This window comes from Tamandua tetradactyla, chromosome 11, assembly GCF_023851605.1.
Source record: "Tamandua tetradactyla isolate mTamTet1 chromosome 11, mTamTet1.pri, whole genome shotgun sequence".
Lineage (NCBI taxonomy): Eukaryota > Metazoa > Chordata > Mammalia > Pilosa > Myrmecophagidae > Tamandua > Tamandua tetradactyla.
Window position 1 is genome coordinate 90,728,250 of NC_135337.1, and position 19,045 is coordinate 90,747,294.

Below are 19,045 nucleotides of genomic sequence, written 5' to 3' on the forward strand. Positions count from 1 at the left end.
CAAATCCACCTTATTTCTACAATTGGATTTCGCTCAGAATATTCCTTGCCACAGTGCCATCCCAGTCCCCAAGACAGCATCATCATAAATCCTCACACCGGCAGCACAGATGTGAAAGTGCAATCCTCAGTCCTGGGGGATTTCAGGAACTCTGAGGTCCCCGGGACGGGCTGCACCTGGTGTGGGTGGACACGGCAGCGGGGATGGGACAGCCAGTGAACAGGCCACAGTGTCAGCTGAGGAAGCTCTAAATTATTTCTGTAAAACAAGCAGCCTTCCCTGTGGGCACACTAGGATGAAGCCTGAAGCCGTGGATATCTGTACAGGTGGACAACCCTGCCAGGAGAGTGCTGCCTCCAAACTCACAGCAGCAGCTTTAGGTGAGTCAAAGCCTGAGTGGCTGGATTATGGTTAGAATCTAACTTGACCCTGAAAATAAAATAAGTGATGTCATGGGTTGAATTTGTCTCCCCAAAAGATATGCTGAAGTCCTGACCCCTGATCCCACGAAGGTGACTATTTACAAACAGGGTCTTTGAAGATGGAATTAGCTGAATGAAGGTGAGGGCATACTGAAGTAGGGTAAGTAGGGTAGTGTCCTTACAAGGCGACAAAGAGGAGAGTAGATGGCCACCCGGTGGCACAGGCAGGGATGGAAGTGCTACATCGATAAGCTGAGGAAGGCAGAAACTGCCAACAAACATGAGAAGCTGGGAGGGGAAAGGAAGGAGTCTCCCCTATGGCTTTCAGAGGGGGTGTGTCCCTGCTGACATCTTGATTCAGATTTCTAGCCCCCAGAACTGAGTTAATACATTTCTGCTTTTTAAGTCACCCAGTTTCTGGTGCTTTGTTATGGCAGATCTCAAAAACAAGTATGAACAACTTCTATTGTGTATCATTGCTGGCTCTTAGGTTTTGTCTCATTTAAATTCACTTATCTTGGTATAAAGTACCTTTAGGTAAGAACAGTTGGAAGGGGTGTGGGTTGTTGGAGCAGTAGCTTTCCATCTCTGCCCCCTTAAGCTCCTCCTGTACTGTCCAAGAAAGAACTGGATTTGGGCACCTCTGGGAGGGCTGGGTGCTGTTCGCGGCTCCTGGGCTCTCGGGGACAGCTGGGGCACAAGGCGTGCAGGCTGGCTCCCAGACAAACCCCTGTGTGGCTGGGTGCACTTGGTGAGGTAGCCCAGCCCCTCCAGCAGATCTCGGGAGCAAATACTCTCCCGACCAGCTCCTCGCACTCCGTGTTCTCTGGTTTCCATGGCAAAGTTCAGGTGATGAAATCCCTGAGCATTTCTTCTCAAGACAACCCCTGCTGCGCACCAGAGGCCCACCTCCCGCACTCACCGACGGCCTTGCATGTTTTGGTGTTGGGGTCCATCTGGAAGCCCTCGTTGCACTCACACTTGTAGCCCCCCTCGAAGTTCACGCACACCTGGCTGCAGATATCAGGTTCCTGACATTCGTCAATATCTGCAAGTTGAGACACAAGATTTGGGGCCTCTTGGAGTGACACACTCCACCCACCTCAAGGCTGGACCCAGACCCATGACCCCTGACAGCAGGAGGGGACAGCCCCTCTCCTCTAGAAGAGACCTTTGGGCTGGGGTCAGAAACGCCCTCCAGGGGGCGGGGAAGTGCTATTGCTTTCACCCCGAGGCCACAGCCAAAAGGGAGATGCTGTGTCAGCCAAGGAGATTTAATAATTATTAACTACAGAGGCAAGACCTGCAGAAGAGCTCACGGTCATGGCAGGTGCAGGTCAGGCCTGCAGTGAACGCTCTGCACTCTGGCATCACCTTGAATCCTCATCGCAGGCCTGGGAGGTGGGGAGCTGCTTTTGTCCCCACTTTAGAGAGGGGGGACACTGAGGCACAGGGAGTTTGGGCAGCAGGTCAGAAAAGGGCAGAGAGGACTCACCTTCACACCTGCGCAGGTCCACGAGCTGGAAGCCCTCAGGGCAGAGGCACTCATAGCCGATCTTGAGGTTGTTGCAGATGTGGGAACAGCCGCCCTTGTTGTCTAGACACTCGTTGGTGCCTGTTGGGGGAAACAAACCAGTTAGGCTTTAGCCTCCTCCGGTCGCTTCCCAAGGCTTGGCCCAATTTCACCATCTTCATCACAATCACACCTCCGCCCTAGAGTCCTAGAGCTGGGGAAATGATGCAAGCCCTAAGAAGACCAGAAATAACCATACCACTCACTGGCATTCTGTATGTTATCATTTAAGCCTCCCAACAACCCTGAAGGGAGCTGAACCGGTTTTTCTTGTTTTACAGCTGGAGAAACTGAGGCAGAACTGGGCTCAATGACTTACCCAAAATCACACTATTGGACTCCAACCCGAGGCATTGGGCTTCAGGGCCCACATCCTCACCCTCTAACCAGGAATGGGCCAAATCCTGTCCACCACCCATGTGTGTAAGCCTGCAAGCTAAGAGTGGTCTTTACCTTTTTAAATAAAAATAATATTTTAAGAGGTGCCTATTCACCGTCAGTACGGAAGCTGAGAGGTGCAGCCCATCCTGAGGGCGATGTGGTGGTTCCACTGGAGGCTAGGGGTGGGGTTGCCATGAGATTTTGCAACCCCCTGGGGCTAGGTATATACCTGGAGTACCTGAGAGTAGGGACCCGAGTGGACATTTGCACTCTGGCATTTATGGCAGTGGTGCTGGTGATTCGAAGTAGATGGCCTAGGGGTGCGGGGCTGGGGAAGGGAGGGGGAAACTGGGATTTGCATGCACACAGCAGACAGCTGGCAGCTGTGGAGACGGAGTGGGGTTGTGAAGCTTGCAGCTGGGTGGGTGAGCCTTGAGGACAGTGTCTTGGGTAATGTGTCAGAAACAAAAATATTTCATGACACTTGAAAACTTACATGAAACTCAAATTTCAGTGTCATGTTTTCTGGTACACGGCCACAAGCTTTTGTTCACGGATTGTCTGGGGCTGCTTTGGGGCAGAGTCAAGTAGCCACAACAGACTATGTGACCTGCAAGCGCTCTTACTCTCTGGCCCTCTTCAGAAAAAGTTTGTTGATCCCTGTTTTATACTATTGCTACTCCTAAAGCATCAACCACACAGAGAGCCGGGTACCTTTTAACAAAACCAACTCGCCCCCTTAAATTAAAATGTTAAGGTGGGCCGCGGTGGCTCAGCAGGCAGGGTTCTCTCCTGCCACGCCGGAGACCCAGGTTCGATTCCCAGTGCCTGCCCATATTTAAAAAAAAAAATGTTAAAACCTCTTGATAGAAGCAGGCTTCTAAGAAAAAGAATTCACATTTTTTTAGTGTTGGTTTTTTTTTTTTAATTTTAAGAGGAAATTGTGGCTATGGTTCACAGAGAGCTGTCGTGTGCCAGGCTCTGAGTATGGCACACATATTGCATCCACTGACTCAACAGCCTCAGGTCCCGTGAGCCTTTCCTATGGCTCAGAAGCACAGCCTCTTGTCCTCACATCCCCCACGTGCCCCACAGCCGAGCTGCTCCCAGGTGTCTGCTGCCCCAGGACCCGCATCTCAGTCCCCACCAGGGGCTCACCGCACTCCTTGAGCGGCTCGTCCGACCAGTCCCGGCAGTCCCTGACTGCGTTGCACACCCGGTCCTGGGTGATGCACTCCCCGCTGTGGCATTTGAACTTGTTGGGCCCCTCGCAGAGTGTCACTGCAAAAACCAGAGGAAGGAGGGTCAGCTTCAAGCTGCGGGAGACTGCTCCAAATTCTTTTAATATCATAGCTTAATTCATTTAGGAATACACACAAATATAGTAATTACATAAACATAATTATTATTGAACAACCATGACATCAACACCCAGCTTAAAAATTCACACGTTGTCTGATGCTTTTTTCTGTGGTACGGACAGATGAGTAAAACATATGGATTAAAAATAAGTAAATAATAGGGGAAACAAACATTAAATTAAATTTAGTAGATTGAAATGCTAGTGATCAGTGAAAGGGAGTGGTAAGGGGTATAGAAAAAAATAGGGGAACAAAGGCTAAAATATATTGCATAGATGGAAGTGAGAGGGAGGGGTAAGGGGTATGGTATGTATGAATTTTTTTCTTTTTTCTTTCTATTTCTTTTTCTGAATTGATGCAGATGTTCTAAGAAATGATCATGGTGATGAATATACAACTATGTGATGATATTGTGAGTTATTGATTATATACCAAGAATGGAATGCTCATAGAGTAAGAATGTTCGTGTTTGTATGTTGTTATGTTTTAAAAGTAAATAAATAAATAAAAAGAATTCATACATGACCTACAGCAGAGGTCAGCAAACAACAGCCTAGGCCCGTAGGCCTGCTGCCTGTTATTTACATGAAGTTTTCCTGGGACACAACCATGCCATTAGCTCACGTAGGGTCTGTGTCTGCTTTCATTCTACAGCCAGAAGGCTGGGGAGTTACAAGAGATAGATGTGGTCTGCAAAATCCAAACACACTTCTTTCCGGCCCTTGAAAGAAGAGGTTTGTGGACCCCTGGAGAAGCCTTTCCTTGTCCCAGTCCGCTGAGCCCTCCAGAAGGCACAGTCATCCTCAATTTGGGGTTTACTGCTTCCTTATTTTTTCACTAATAGATCTAGTGAGCATATGTTAACGAACAACATACTGTTTAATTTTGCTCAGTTTTGAGCTTTACAAATGACTCCATCTGTGACTTGCTTCTCTCTCCCCATGTGCAGGCTATAAGGTTCGTCTGGTTGCTTGGCTGGATGATATCCTAGTGTGCGGCTACCGCACCTATATACAGCTGATCCTACCGGAGATGGACACGTGGGTCACCTCCAGATGCTTTGCTTGTCAGTCAGCATATCACCATGTTGCTCACAAGTGCATGCCCAACAGCGTTAACTGCTGGGAGTCCAGGAAGCTGCTTTCGCAATGTTACACTGTGCATATCACTGTGAGCTAAGTGACCCCGGGCCTGGACACACTGGCCTTATGGAATCACACAGCTCTGAACTTGGTGCTCTGATTGTGCATATTTAGAGCCAGAGGTGGACAAGACACTTGCCCAAGGACCCCCAGGAATGCCTCCACATCTGGGACTCACTGTCCTGACTTGAAGAGCACTTTATGACACCGAAGGACTGGAGACAGGAAATCAGTGGATCAGGTCGGCCCTGCACAGCCCCACTCACCATTGATGCAGCCAACCTCATCGCTCAGGTCTTTGCAGTCATACTCCTTGTCACACTGCCGGCTGCCATGGATGCAGCTCCCGTCTCCACACTGGAACTCGTCTGGCCGGCACGTGTTCACAACTGGAAAACACAGCGGGTGCTGGGTTTTTTGTTTGTTTTTGTGTACACAGGCCAAAATCAAACCTGGGTCTCCCACACAGCAGGTGAGTATTCTACCACTGAACCACCCATGCACCCCAGGGGTGCAAGTTTTCAAGGAGAAGCAACGAAAGAAAAACTGCCACCACCTTCAAAACAGCAATTTCCCAACAGGATTAAAAGGAACCAGAGAGGTGAACATGTAAATCCCTGTCTCAGCCACCGGCTGAAGAAAATGGCTCTTTGTCCAAGTTCAAAGAAGTGACCTAGGAAAAGCAGGTCAGAGAGGAGAGAGGTAGGCATATACCTATCCTCATATTCTCATTTTTTCTAAACTGTAATGTCAATTTCAGAAGGTTTTCTTTTATGCCAGTACTTTTGTTCCTCAATGAAGAAGACTCATGGAAAAGTATTCTTAAAGTAATAGCTAAGTTTGAAAACTAGGAAGGTAGGGGATGGGGTGGGCAGGGGAAGAGAACCACTCCAAATCCTAAGGCCCTAACATCCACCAGTAAGGTTCCCCCAATTGCCTTCTACTTTTTCCTCGTGTATTTTTTAGAACATGAAGTTCATCAAAAACCTGATGGCCCCAATGGGCTCCCAGCAGCTGGACGCAAAGATATGGTCTCACCCTTGACAGAGGCTGAGCAGGAGCAGCTACTGCCCAAATTAGGGGGGAACCAGGTGAATTACAGTATATCAGATCCATAGCGTGAGAGTAAGTCAGTTGTACAAACGACTGAGACTGCACAGGAGAACCGAGTATGAGATGATGCCAGGGGGAAACGGCAGCCGCAAAGCCTGCCCCCGTGAGAACTGGACATTAAGTTAGTTACACATAAAGGAACATTCTTGTTCCTAGGAAACGTACATGGGCGTACTATATGGTCAAGTACCATGATGTATACGATCTACTCTCCACGGCTTAGAAAACAGATGACAGACAGATGGACAGATAAATGGACAAATGGATGGGTAGTAAGATAGATAACAGAGTTGTATAACAAATGCAGAAAATGTTAAAAGTTAGTAACTCTTGGTATCTGGATAGGAGTTTATACTGATGTTCTCTGTACTATTTTTGCAACAATCCTGTAGGTTTGCAATTATCTCAAAATAAAAAGTTTTAAAAAACACGCAAAAAAACCCACCCAGTTCTCAAGAGAACGAGTGTGGGGGGAGAAAGACAAGGCCGGCTTGCCCTGGGCCTTGGCCTCATGTGGGGTTTTGCTTTACACTAATTTGTTAAGCTGGGCATTTGTGTTTTCTGTGGGTTATATTTCACAATCAAAATGTTTAAAATAAAAAAAAAAAGATTCCAGGATAATAACCCGTGTGTTAAGAAGGTACATTCAAATAAAATAATAATAAAAGAATGTGCATTCAAAACAAAATACAGTAACTGAAAGTAACCCTGATGACAGCTAAAATGGTAGGATGATGGGAAGAATGTAATTTTCAACGGTGTGTGTCCTCAGAAAGGTTTCCTCATCTGTAAAGTGGGGGGAAAGCTTCCTTACAAGGAATGGGGAATTAAGAGAGTTTGCGTTAAGTTTCAGAACAGATCACATACAAAATGGTCAGCCGTTTCTTGCTCTTGTCTATACCATGACTACAACTATACAAAAGCTGACTGCATCTGGGTAAAGACGCCACAAAACCTGAAAAATGAAAGCAGGCCCAGGATTCACGACGGCGCCAAGCCATGTGCAGCGTATCACAGCCCCTGTTTAAGGATCACTAGCCCTGGGCTGGATTCACATCACATCCTGTATCTGCACAGTGGCTATCTGACTTTAATGAAAATTAAATAAAAATTTAAATCCAGTTCCTCAGTCGCACTGGCCACAATTCACGTGCTCGACAGCCATGTGGCAGCAGTGGTCACTGCACAGGACAGGGTCAACACAGGACACTGTGCCCAGTGCAGGGAGTTCTCATGGACAGTACCAGACTCTTACTGAAGCCAGCAAAGGGTGAGGCTGTGTCCCCAGCACAAGGGAGAAGGCCACACTGCAGGAGGCCAAGGAGTGCCCAACTCAGACGTCACCAGGGTTCTTTCTGGCCTGATAATACTATAGCTCATGGCTTACCCCTTGTCAAAAACAAAGGTTAACTAGGAATTAAAGGCACTGTCCCCTTTGGTCCTCAATGTAATAAGAAAGAAAAAAGAAATGGGACCAACTTTCTGGCTGTGTGATTCAAAATCATCCAACTGCTTAAAGCCACTGCCTGTCCCACACCTGGGGGGAGCCCCGGGTACTTCTAGAGGCTTCTGCACGTACCACAGTCCTCTTCATCAGACTTGTCCCTGCAATCTGGACCGCCATCACAGTGCCAGTTGGCGTGGATACACTCGCCGCTGCGGCAGTGGAACTCGAGGGCTGAGCAGGGGCCATTGTCCCCTTGGGGGGCAGATGTGTTGCGGCCCCCACAGTTCTGTGGCCACTCGTCTGAGCCGTCCTCGCAGTCGGGGTCGCCATCGCAGGCCCACAGCTCAGGGATGCAGGCAGAGCTGTTGCACTGGAACCTGGCCGGGCCGCAGGTGAGCACGGGGCAGGAGGCTTCGTCCGAGCCGTCTAGGCAGTCTCGGTCTGAGTCGCAGACAAACTTCTGGGAAATGCACTTCCCATCATCGCAGTGGAACTCGTCCTGGGAGCATGTCTTGGGGGCTGTGGGGACGGATGGGAAAAGGAGACCTAGTCATCCTGGAGCCCACTCTATAGATGGGGAAACTGAGTCGCCAAGAGGCCCAGACCCCTGGTTAGCAGGCAACGAGAGAAGCGGGCAATGCAATAGCCAAGGGTCCTCAACCATCAAGGGTCCTGGGCTCTGCTCCTGGGCAGCTTTCTGTGCCTCAGTTTCCTCCTGGGGTTGTCACGGGAACTACTGAGTTAATACGTGTAAAGCCCTTAGGCTGGGGCACCATTTAAGGGTTTGCTGTGGTTGTTTCTGTCCAAAAGCTAAAAGAGTGAAGGGTTCTTATCTGAGATGATGAAAAAGTAGGCATAATGGAGACCGGTGAATGTAATTGATATACTTGAATCTATATACTTAATGTGGCTAAAATGGGAGATTTTGAGTTGTACAGTCCTAGAATTAAAATAAAAAAAGACTCCTCCCTACATGAAACATGACATACAGGGGTATAAGTCTCCCTGGCAATGTAGGACATGACTTCCAGGGCACCATGGGCCTGGCACCATGGGACAGACCACACCTTCCTGACAAAAAGCGGGAAATGAAATGTTACAAAATAAAGTATCAGTGCTAAGAGTTCCAATAAAGTTGAGAGGCTATTCTGGAGGCTACTCTTACACAAGCTTCAGCTAGATATTGCTAATGACCATGGTCTGCAAACCCCCAACCAAAACCATTCTTGTTACTTCTAAAGAACACCTAGAACTCTATCTGAGAGTCTACAAGTTTTACGTACTAAGATTATTTTCCAGAAAGCTACAACTTCCAGACAGGTTCCTAGGCCAGATAAGTCCTGAAACCTAGCAGGCAAGCTTCTCCAGAACATCAATTAGTTCCATCTCCCTATCCCATATTATTGACAGCCCTTTCCAACATGAAAAAGTTAGAATGGGGGCAGGCCATGATGGCTCAGCAGGCAGACTTCTCACCTGCCATGCTGGAGACCCGGGTTTGAGTCCCGGTGCTTGCCCATGCGAAAAAAAAAAGTTAGAATGGCCATAACACTAATACCTCTAAAGAGTGGGAAAAAGATCAAAGGAGAAGGAGGAGTTATAACAGAGAAGGTAGGGTTTAACAAATGAGTATGACTGCTGAGTCACTGTATTGCTATTTCTTTTAGTCTCCAGTTTCTTGCAGGAGATAGAAGGAAAAACCTAAAATTGTGGAACTGTAACCTAATCTGTTCTACAACTATTTGTTACACTGTTCTTTGAAGTTTATTGCTTTTTTGTATTTGTTATATATTTCATAATAAAATGTTTTTTAAAAAAGGGCCAAAACACAGACTGCTCCACGGTGCCAGCCTGTTCAGGAATCTTGGCCTTTCTTTGTTAACATAACCCTCCATCTGGTGACACTTTTTTCTTTCTTTTTTTTTTTTTTTTTTAAATTCTGGCAACATATATACAACTTAAACTGTCCCATTTTAACCACTTTCAAGCACATAAGTCAGTGGTCGCTGTTACTTTTGTACTAAATTGCTAGTTGGGTGTGTGAGTCTCGGTCTATGAGCTCAGATCCAGAAAAAGGCAAGGAGAGGCGGCCAGGGGTGGTCCCGGTGGCTAACTGCAGTATGTGCCACAAGCTGGACATGCAACAAGGCTGCCCAAAGAAAAGACACCACTGCCAGCCTCAGATTATGCACACAAAGATGAGGCAACAGCCTCTTCAAGCAGGTGCCCTCCACTTTCCAGAATAAGAGCAAGGAGAAGAGACGGAGCTAAGGGCCCAATGGCGCTGCCTGCTGGTCAAGGTGGGATGCGAGGGGCAGGGGGGCTTGGTGCGAGTCCCCTGGAGAAAGAGCCGCCCAGGACCATCATCTGCCCAGGCCTGCGGAGGCAGGACCCAGGGTCAGGCACTCATTTGCACGAGCAAGGCCCAGGGCGCTGGGGTGCCAGGTCTCGGGGCCACTCACGACAGTCCTGTTCGTCCAAGCCGTTCCTGCAGTCCACCAGGCCATCACACCTCCAGAAATGAGGAATGCAGCGGTTGACACGGCCCCCACAGCTGAAGTCCCCCGGTTTGCAGGTGACAGATACTAGGAGGGAAACAAGACAGAGCCTTCACTCAAAGGGAAGACAAGACCAGCTCACCTCCCCAGTCATGTCTTTGGAAAGGAAGAACCCAGAGCTTTCAGAAGAGGCTGCAGAGTCCACCTCTGTGAGTCAGAACAAGCGGCGTCTAACGGAGATTTTTACAAATGATTTTCATAAAGGAATATATTATCTATGATTTTTTTGAACTTGGGTTGTTAAAGGAAACATCTCTATTGTCAGAAAATGTATGTTTTAAAAATCATATTTTTTACAAGCTTTTTTTTTAACCAGGTATAGAGTCTAGGTTATCCAATTATTCAGGTTATGAAATAATGAAATAAAAACTCAAAACATTAAAAGGGGAATGGAGCATGAACAAAAAAAGGGACTGGACAGTGGGGAAACAGCTGTTAAAAATCATGTTTCTAAAAAATTACAAGAAAAATCATGTTTCTAAACTTTAGAAACCTGAAGACACAAATTGTAATTTTCCCAAGACCTGAGGTTTGGCAGTGAAAAATTAAAAATTGGTAAGATTGTCATTTTTAATAATTGGATGGCTTCAGATTAATTTTCTATATAATAGATTGCCCATTGTTTTACCTGTGTTCTGTAGCTTCTTGTTTCCCAAAAACAAAAAACAAAAAATGAGCTGTAACTTCTCTGGCAGTTTTGAAGCCATGTAAACATGGGTTCAGAACTTGCTTCTATTTCTTACGAGCTCTGGGTCCTAGGACAAGTTATTTAGTTGTTCTGAATCCTGATTCCCTCATCTGTACAGAGGATTGTAATACTTTCCTTATTTATTGGATCACAGAGATAATATGAGACGATGCTTTTAGAACACCCACGAGAGAACTTCACACAAAACAAGGCTGTCCACGACACAAGTCCTGGGTGTTCAAATGCCATTTCCTGATAAAATGTGGCTAGTCCAAACTGAGATGTGTCGTTTGTAAGCTACACACTGCATTTCAAAGACTTAAGATAGCAACAACAACAACACAAAGTAAAATATCTTCTATGATTATATTCACACTGATTGTATGTTGAAATGATATTTTGGATTTATTCTGTCAAATGAAATACATGATTAAAATTTTTCAAAAGAGACATTAAAGGACAGTCCCAATAAAATTCTCTCTCCCACTTCTCAGTTTGTGAATGAACAGCATCAAGCCATGGGCCCATTTCCCAGCTCACCTGTCCACATGGGTAGAGGGCGCCTGGTGCCCCAAGGGGACTCACCGCATGTTTCAGGGAACTCATCGGAACCGTCCTGGCACTCAGGGCTCTCATCGCAAACCCATTTGTAGGAGATGCACTTCCCGTCTCGGCACTGGAACTCGTTTCTTCCACATTTGTCTCCCACTGAGAGAGAAGAAAAGGGGAGAGCAGATGAGAGATGGAACGAGGGACCTGTGTCATTACCTGCCGACTAAAGAATGAACCAGAAATATAACTGTATTGGATTGGATTGAAAAATATCACCCCAAAAGTCATACCTACCTGAAACCTCTGAATATGGCCTTATTTGGAAACGGGGTTTTTGCAGAAGTGGTTAGTTATGATACTGGGTTAGGGTGGGCCCTAAATCCAGTATGACAGTGTCCTCATAAGAAGAGGGACATTTTGTCACAGAGATACAGAGGGAAGATGGCAAAGATTAGAGTCATGCAACCAGAAACCAAGTTAAGCTGAAAGAGGCAAGGAAAAATTCTCCCCTCCAGGTATCAAAAGGAACATGGCCAGCGCACACCTTGATTTCATATTTCTGGTCTCCATAACGGTGAGATGACAAATTTCTGTTGTATTAAGCCACCAGTTTGTGGTAAATTGTTATAGTAGCCCTAGGATATTGAGACATCTATCTGTAAAGTCCAATTCCCAAGAAACTAAATGCAACAAATTAAATGCCACAAACCCAAAAGTATACTGGAGGATGCAAAGAGCAAATCCAGAAGAGAGTACAAAAATTGCCAAAAATTTCTAAGATTTTGACATGGTGGTTGTTGAGTCGCAAGTATGATCTTAGAATTTCCTTGCAGTTATCTACCCCTGAGGCTGCTAAAGGATGTCTCCAAGTAGGCGCTCCTCTTCACACAATAAGGTCTGTCATTTCCTAGCCTCCCCTGCAGCTAGGTATGGCCATGTGATGAAGTTTAAGCCAGTTGAGATATGAGCAGATGTGACATGGGCAATTCTATGGCCTACAGGGAAGGGTGGAGAGGGTGACAATTTGTTCATTTTCACTGTTCTGCAACAACACTGTGCCCAATTTAATGGATTCATGGACTAGTTTTAGCAAACTCTAAAAAAAAAAAAAGATGAGTGGCATAAAAATAAAACCAGAAGGTATTGGGGGTAGGGGTGGTATATGGGAATCCTGCTCTTTCGTTTTATAAACCCACAACTTTATTCTAATAAACATTTTTTAAAGCACTACCTAGCTAAAGAAAATGTCTGTACTTTTCCTCTACAAAGGTGCAAAATCATCAGTGTGGAGTTTGCATTAAAAGACTTATATGAGAAAGGCAAGGCGCTAAGCAACGAATGTGGTAGGCCACCTTTTGTGTAAGAGAAGAGATAAAAATATCTATTTGCATTTGCTTCCGTTTACATAAAGGCGTGCTGGAGGAATAAACAAACCAGTAACATTGATCTCTGATAGGCAGGGAGGCACGTAAGGGGCAGATGGGAAGGGATGCTCCAGCGAGACACTTCTCCTCATGTATCTTTGTACATCATTCTATTAGATTATTTTTACCTATAGAGAAACGTAAAATAAATGTTTTCCATCTTAAAAAAAAAAAGAAAGAAAACCAGAGGGTGATAAAAAAGATTTGGTAATGGGAGCACAGCATTGTAAAAATAATTTAACACCACTGAACTGTATACTTAAGAATTAAAATGGCAAATTGTATATTACATGAATGTTACCACCATAAAAATTTTTTCAAGGTAAAAACTGACCAGTTAGATATGACAGGAAAGTAAGGCAAACAAATTCAAACTTATCAAGTACACGATTTGAAAGAGGGCTCTACATACCCAATCGCTAATGAGGAGTCTTGGCATAACTCTGAATTGTGACTTGAGATTTTAACTAACTGCAGTATGGAGCCATCGCAAATTGACTTTTATCTCCTCTTTTTCAACACTGTGGCCTCTGTGTAGGGTTAAGTTGTATAATGTACTTAACATATTAGTTCAAGTATATGACAAATAATTACATTGAGAGAACATGCTAAAATTTGTTTTACAGTTGGGGGTGCATGACCCAAAAAGTTTGGAAACCTACTGGTTAAGACCATGATCAAAAGACTTTTGGACCAAACAAAACAGACAAAAGACTTTAGGGCCAAATGCAATTTGATATACTTGCATGGATCCTGGGATAGGTAAGGATATCAGAGGAAAAACCGGTGAAATTCAAATAAAGCCTAGTAACATTTCGTAATATACCAATGTTAATCTCGTTGTCTTGACAAACGTACCACAGACATGTACATTATCTTCCATATTGTAGATATGTCAGATATTAATATTAGTGGAAACTGGATGAGGGGTTAGAGAACTCTCTGACATATCTTTGCTACTTCTCTGTAAATGTGGTATTATTAAAAAAAAAAAAAGGCTATTTAAAAAGAAAGTCCTGGAGATGCAAGATTGCATGAATCAAAACAATTCAGATTGTTAAAAACAAACCAGATGAAAACAAAGATTTGTGGAGCATCTGAGGGCAGATAAAAAGACTTTTAGGTGAAGCAAGGCCATGACGTCCGCAATGGAGGACACATTCTGAGTCTCTAGCTCACCCTACCCTCGGCCCAGAATGAAGAACTTTGGTCTTAAATCAACGCCAAGATGCAAGACCACAGCTGAAGACACCACCCAGCCAGAAGGGAGGAGAGAGAAAACGCCTTCCAGGCCCATGAATCTTTGGCCAGAGCTCCCGCTTCCTGTCCTGCTCCCTCCCATGGAAATACATCTGCAGGTATCTGTTTCCCCTTGAAACTGCTGCCCTGAAACCACCTCTACAAGCAAAAGAGAGGGAGAAGGGGGCTCTTGAAATCACAAAATCTCACCAACTGTCTGCCAACACTCAGAATTGAGAATAGCAATACCGAGGAAGTGGCCTTCTTCTGTCACAGGACCAGGTGTGCCATGCCATCACCTTATCCGTGCACAGCCCACCTCCACACTAAGGCTCGCAAACGTTTCACAACCACAGACCCCAGATCCCCACAGTTCCCACAGCCTGCCCCCCTCCCAAGTTCCCACCCCAATGCTTGGCTACTTCCTGCTAGTTTTGGTTCAACTTTGACTCCGACTTGCCAAAAGACTGGGTTGAGTACTCCCATAAACTCCTACAACCCCCTTTTCACACCCTGGTCACACAATATCAAAATTGCCTGTTTACATGTATATCTCCCAGAATGGACTAAAACTCCTTAAGGGTAAAGGATCTTCCACAGCTTTGTTGCAAGTGGCTAGTTCAAGGCCTTGTAAAGTCATAACAATTTTGTTCAATACACAATGCTGGAAATTGGGGTCTGACCCACTACCTAGTGGGACAAAGTTTTGAAGAAAGGAGTACTCTTCCACGTTTCACCTTTTAGGGGAGCCATAGGGCAGAATCGTTCAAAAGTTAAAGTACACACAGTGTGGACAACCAAAGCTATAGGCTGAGCCCCCAGTGTTGGGGTTTATTCATATGAAACTTACCCCCACAAAGGATAGGTCAAGCCTACTTAAAATTAGGCCTAAGAGTCACCCCCAAGAGAACCTCTTTTGTTGCTCAGATACGGCCTCTCTCTCCAAGCCAACACAACAAGCAAACTCACCACCCTCCCCCTGTCTACGTGCAACATGACTCCCAGGGGTGTGGACCTTCCTGGCAACATGGGACAGAAATCCAAGAATGAGCTGGGACTCAGCACTAAGGGATTGAGAAAACCTTCTCAACTAAAAGGGGGAAGAGTGAAATGAGACTAAGTGTCAATGGCTGAGAGATTCCAAACAGAGTCGAGAGGTTGTCCTGGAGGTTATTCTTACACATGAAGTAGATATCACCTTGTTATTCAGGATGTAATGGAGAGGCTGGAGGGAACTGCCTGAAAATGTGGAGCTGTGTTCCAATAGCCATGTTTCTTGATGATGACTGAATAATGATACAGCTTTCACAATGTGACTGTGTGATTGTGAAAACCTTGTGTCTGATGCTCCTTTTATCTACCTTGTCATCAGACAAGTAGAACATATGGAATAAAAATAAATAATAGGGGGAACAAGTGTTAAAATAAATTTAGTTTGAAATGCTAGTGATCAATGAAAGGAAGGGGTAAGGGGTATGGTATGTATAATCTTTTTTTTCTGTTTTCGTTTTGTTTCTTTTTCTGAATTGATGCAAATGTTCTAAGAAATGATTATGATATTCATATGAAGATGAATATGCAACTATGTGATGATATTGTGAATTACTGATTATATATGTAGAATGGAATGATCATATGTTAAGAGTGTTTTTGTTCATTTGTTGTTAAATTTTTTAATTTAATAAATAAATAAATAAAATTTAAAAAAAAAGAAAAGAAAAGTTAAAGGACACACTCCCCACTACGTGGGACATGACATCCAGGGATGAAAGCCTCCCTGGCAGCATGGGAATTGACTCCCAGGGATGAATCCAGACCTGGCACCGTGGAATCAACAATTCCATCCTGACCAAAAGGGGGGGAAGAAGTGTAACTAATAAAGTGGCAGTGGCAGAGAGAGTTCAGATAGAGTTGAGAGGCTACTCTGGAGGTTGCTCTTACACAAGCTTCAGGTAGACCTTGCTACTTGTCATAACCTGCCAACCCCCAACCAGACCATTCCAGCCAATCCTAAAGAACACCTAGGGCAATATATAAGATTCCACAAGGGTTCCAAGCACTAGTCTAACCGCCCAGAAACCTACAACTTCCAGATGGATCCCCCGACCACACAGTCCTGACACCGCCCAGCCTCTCCAGACCGTCAGCAAGTTCCATCTCTCTATCCCAAATTACTGACAGACCCTTCTGACATGAAAAAGTTAGACTGACCATAGCCCAAATGCCCCTAAAGAGAGGGACAGAAAGATCAAAGGTGCTGGTGGAGTTATACAGAGAAGATAGAATTTAACAAATGAATATGAATGCTGAATCATTAAATTGATATCTCTTTTAGTCTTCTGTATCTTACAGTAGCTAGAAGGAAAAACCTAAAATCATGAAATTGTAACCCATGTCAAACTCTGAAATATGTTCTACAACCAATCGTGGTGCTGTGCTTCGAAATTTATTGTTTTGTGTATATGCTATTTTTCACAAAAAAATTTTTAAAAAGTCAATTGTGATGATAAAAAAATGTTTAAGCCCTCTAGTCTCCTATATTCTGGAGCAGCTAGAAGGAAAAATCATATGGTAGCCCATGACAAACTCTGGGATTTGTTCTGTAACTACTTGTTGAGGGGTTATTTGGGAGCGATTCCTTTTTTACTTCTTTGCTTTGTATATACAATATATTATACAATTAAAAAAGTTAAAAAAAAAAGTTAAAGGGCACAAACCCAGGAACACAAAAGAAATACTAACACATGTACACGACAATGTAAGTCAAACCAAGTCCAACCAAACCATAATTATTCTATGGAAAAGGAGGAAACAAACCTGTGGCTGTTTAAAATATGACCATAAATTCTGTGACACTCTCTTCAGAGGTAGAGCCAAATTTCCTGCCCCTGAAGTGCATGCCAGACTTGGTGACTTGCTTCTAACAAACAGCAAAGGGTAGAAGCGATGGGACGTGGCTTCTGAGAGGCGGTCATGAAAGGCAGTTTCCTCTCTGTGCTCCTGTGGACAGCTTGCTCTGGGCAAGGCCAATGCAGGCCACCAGGTCCAGGGAAGCAGCCCTGGGGAGAGCCCCACGCAGTGAGGGACTGGGGTCCAGCCAAAAGCCAGGTGGGGGAGCCATCTTGGAATCTGGACCTTCTGCCCAGTTGAGCCTTTAGAGGACCAGGGTCCCTGCCAACAGCTCTTTTTACTGCTAGCATCTTGATCACAACTTCATTCATGAAAGCCTCTGAACCAGAACCACCTAGCCATGCTGTGCCCTGAATTCCTGACCCACAGAAACTGAGGGAGAATAGATGTGTGTTGTTTAAAGCCATGACATTTTAGAGCAACTTGGCATATAGTGATAGATATAACTTCACTTTAAAAAAAAAAGGGGTCTTTCAATAACACCTGCATTTCTGCATAGGAAACAGTGGCAAGGGAGCTTTTTTTTTTTTTTTAAATTACATTAGGTTTGTTTAGTTTTCTTTTAAAAATGCTTGACTCTTAAAATAAATAAGAGAGACAAAGAGAAAAATTAAGCCAAAAGACCACTCAGTTCATATCTCTGACTTTAGCTGTGGTTCCTCTGACCCTAAAAGCTCCCAAATGGCTTTTGTTTGGCTTTGGTCTAACCCAGACAGACGAGGCAGAAACCTCTGGTGGCTCCTGAACATTTCACTCAACCTTGAACCTGGGACCAAGGCTGAAAACCGTCTTCCTAGACAACTTGACACCACACTGTGACACTTTTAGCCATCCTCTTATGTAGGAGGGAAACTGTCCCGCCATTCCAATGAGTGCCCTGTATTTATACTGAGGGAATATCCTTGCAGCCAAAGGATGCTGGAAAAAGATGGGTCACAATTCTCTGGGACCTGATCCCAGCCATCAGGGAGGGTTCTGTGTTTTGTAGGACTTTTAGAGTACCTTGCACAAAGACTCGTCTATGGAGCACAATTACACTAACATTTGGGTTGTTTTTCCTTCTTTAAGTGATTTTTTTAATAAGGTCCTCTGGAAAAAGTTATTTATTTGAGTTATTAAGTATGTGTGAGCATTGCAAAAAGTCTGCTCTGGGATTTCCAGCAAAAGGATTTATGGAGGGAAGATATGTCCCTTGATCCATTACTCCATGGATGGGTCACCCAGCACTTTTGGGCAGGTTCCCTCATAAGTTAGACCTGAGTTTAAGTGGCTTTTTAGCCCATTAAACTAACAGGACTTGGGAAACTGAGTTAATCCTTCTGTGCCTCAGTTTCCTTGTTCGCACAGCGGGGGGAAGAGCCCTATTTCCTAAGACCTTTATGAGAATTAAAGAACAGAACATGAAAGACGTAGACTTGCCCTGACCCTGACATAATAAACATTAGCTTAGAGCAGAGACGGGTGAAGCATCCATCCAATGGAATACTACTCTGCAAACGAAGGGACAAAATGACTGCTGTATACTCAATGACAGACGTATCACCAACACACTCTGCTGTGCCTGGCTCCTTCTGCTCATGAGGCAGACTCTACGACTGCATTTATATGAAGCTCTGTACAGGCAAAACCAATCTATAGTGACAGAAATCAGAATAGAGGATGCCTCTGAGATGGGGGGGTGACAGATGAAAAAGGGCACAAGGGGACTTTTGGGGGTGGGTGGGTGGAAAGAACTACATCATCTCCTGATGGGAGATGGCTACACGGATATAGATTGTTTGCTTAATATCTGCCCATTTTATAGTATGGCAATTAGACCTCAATTTAAAAAGGAAACAAGATTTTTCAAGTTCAAGTCCAACGTTCTTTCCAGAGGTTGGGAAACCAGCCTGGTGGGATAAGGTGAGGCAGGAGGAGGGCAGAAAGGAGGATGAAGGTGGTAAAGATGGAGAAACAGGAGTATCTAGAATTTAGTAACTATTAATCACAAAGAGAGCTGTGTCTGATACACGACCACAGTTTAGAGCTCAGGTAACAGGGAGAATGGGTGAGAGAGGGAGGGAGTTGAGCTTTGGAATCTTGCTTTGTTCATAGATGCTGATAATTCTATTGCCCAACTGCTGTCAGTACAGGATGTCTCACCCAGCGGTGCTTCTCTGATATACCCCACACCCCACTGACTCACAGATTAACATTGTGGGAGTGGTAAAAGAAGGAAATGACTCACTTCTTTCC

General features: G+C 44.8%; 1 protein-coding gene across 3 annotated transcripts in view; it reads right to left on the reverse strand.

The window, feature by feature from the left end:
• LDLR (low density lipoprotein receptor) overlaps nucleotides 1-19,045 on the reverse strand; it is a 36,647-nt gene that overhangs the window by 14,112 nt on the left and 3,490 nt on the right. For all 3 annotated transcript variants that reach the window (XM_077121774.1, XM_077121773.1, XM_077121775.1), the window contains exons 2-8: nucleotides 11,271-11,393; nucleotides 9,902-10,024; nucleotides 7,572-7,958; nucleotides 5,146-5,268; nucleotides 3,535-3,657; nucleotides 1,918-2,037; nucleotides 1,345-1,470 (exon numbers count right to left, since the gene is read on the reverse strand). In XM_077121774.1, coding sequence (XP_076977889.1) covers nucleotides 1,345-1,470; nucleotides 1,918-2,037; nucleotides 3,535-3,657; nucleotides 5,146-5,268; nucleotides 7,572-7,958; nucleotides 9,902-10,024; nucleotides 11,271-11,393 — 1,125 coding nt within the window. The remainder of the gene's footprint in view (nucleotides 1-1,344; nucleotides 1,471-1,917; nucleotides 2,038-3,534; nucleotides 3,658-5,145; nucleotides 5,269-7,571; nucleotides 7,959-9,901; nucleotides 10,025-11,270; nucleotides 11,394-19,045) is intronic.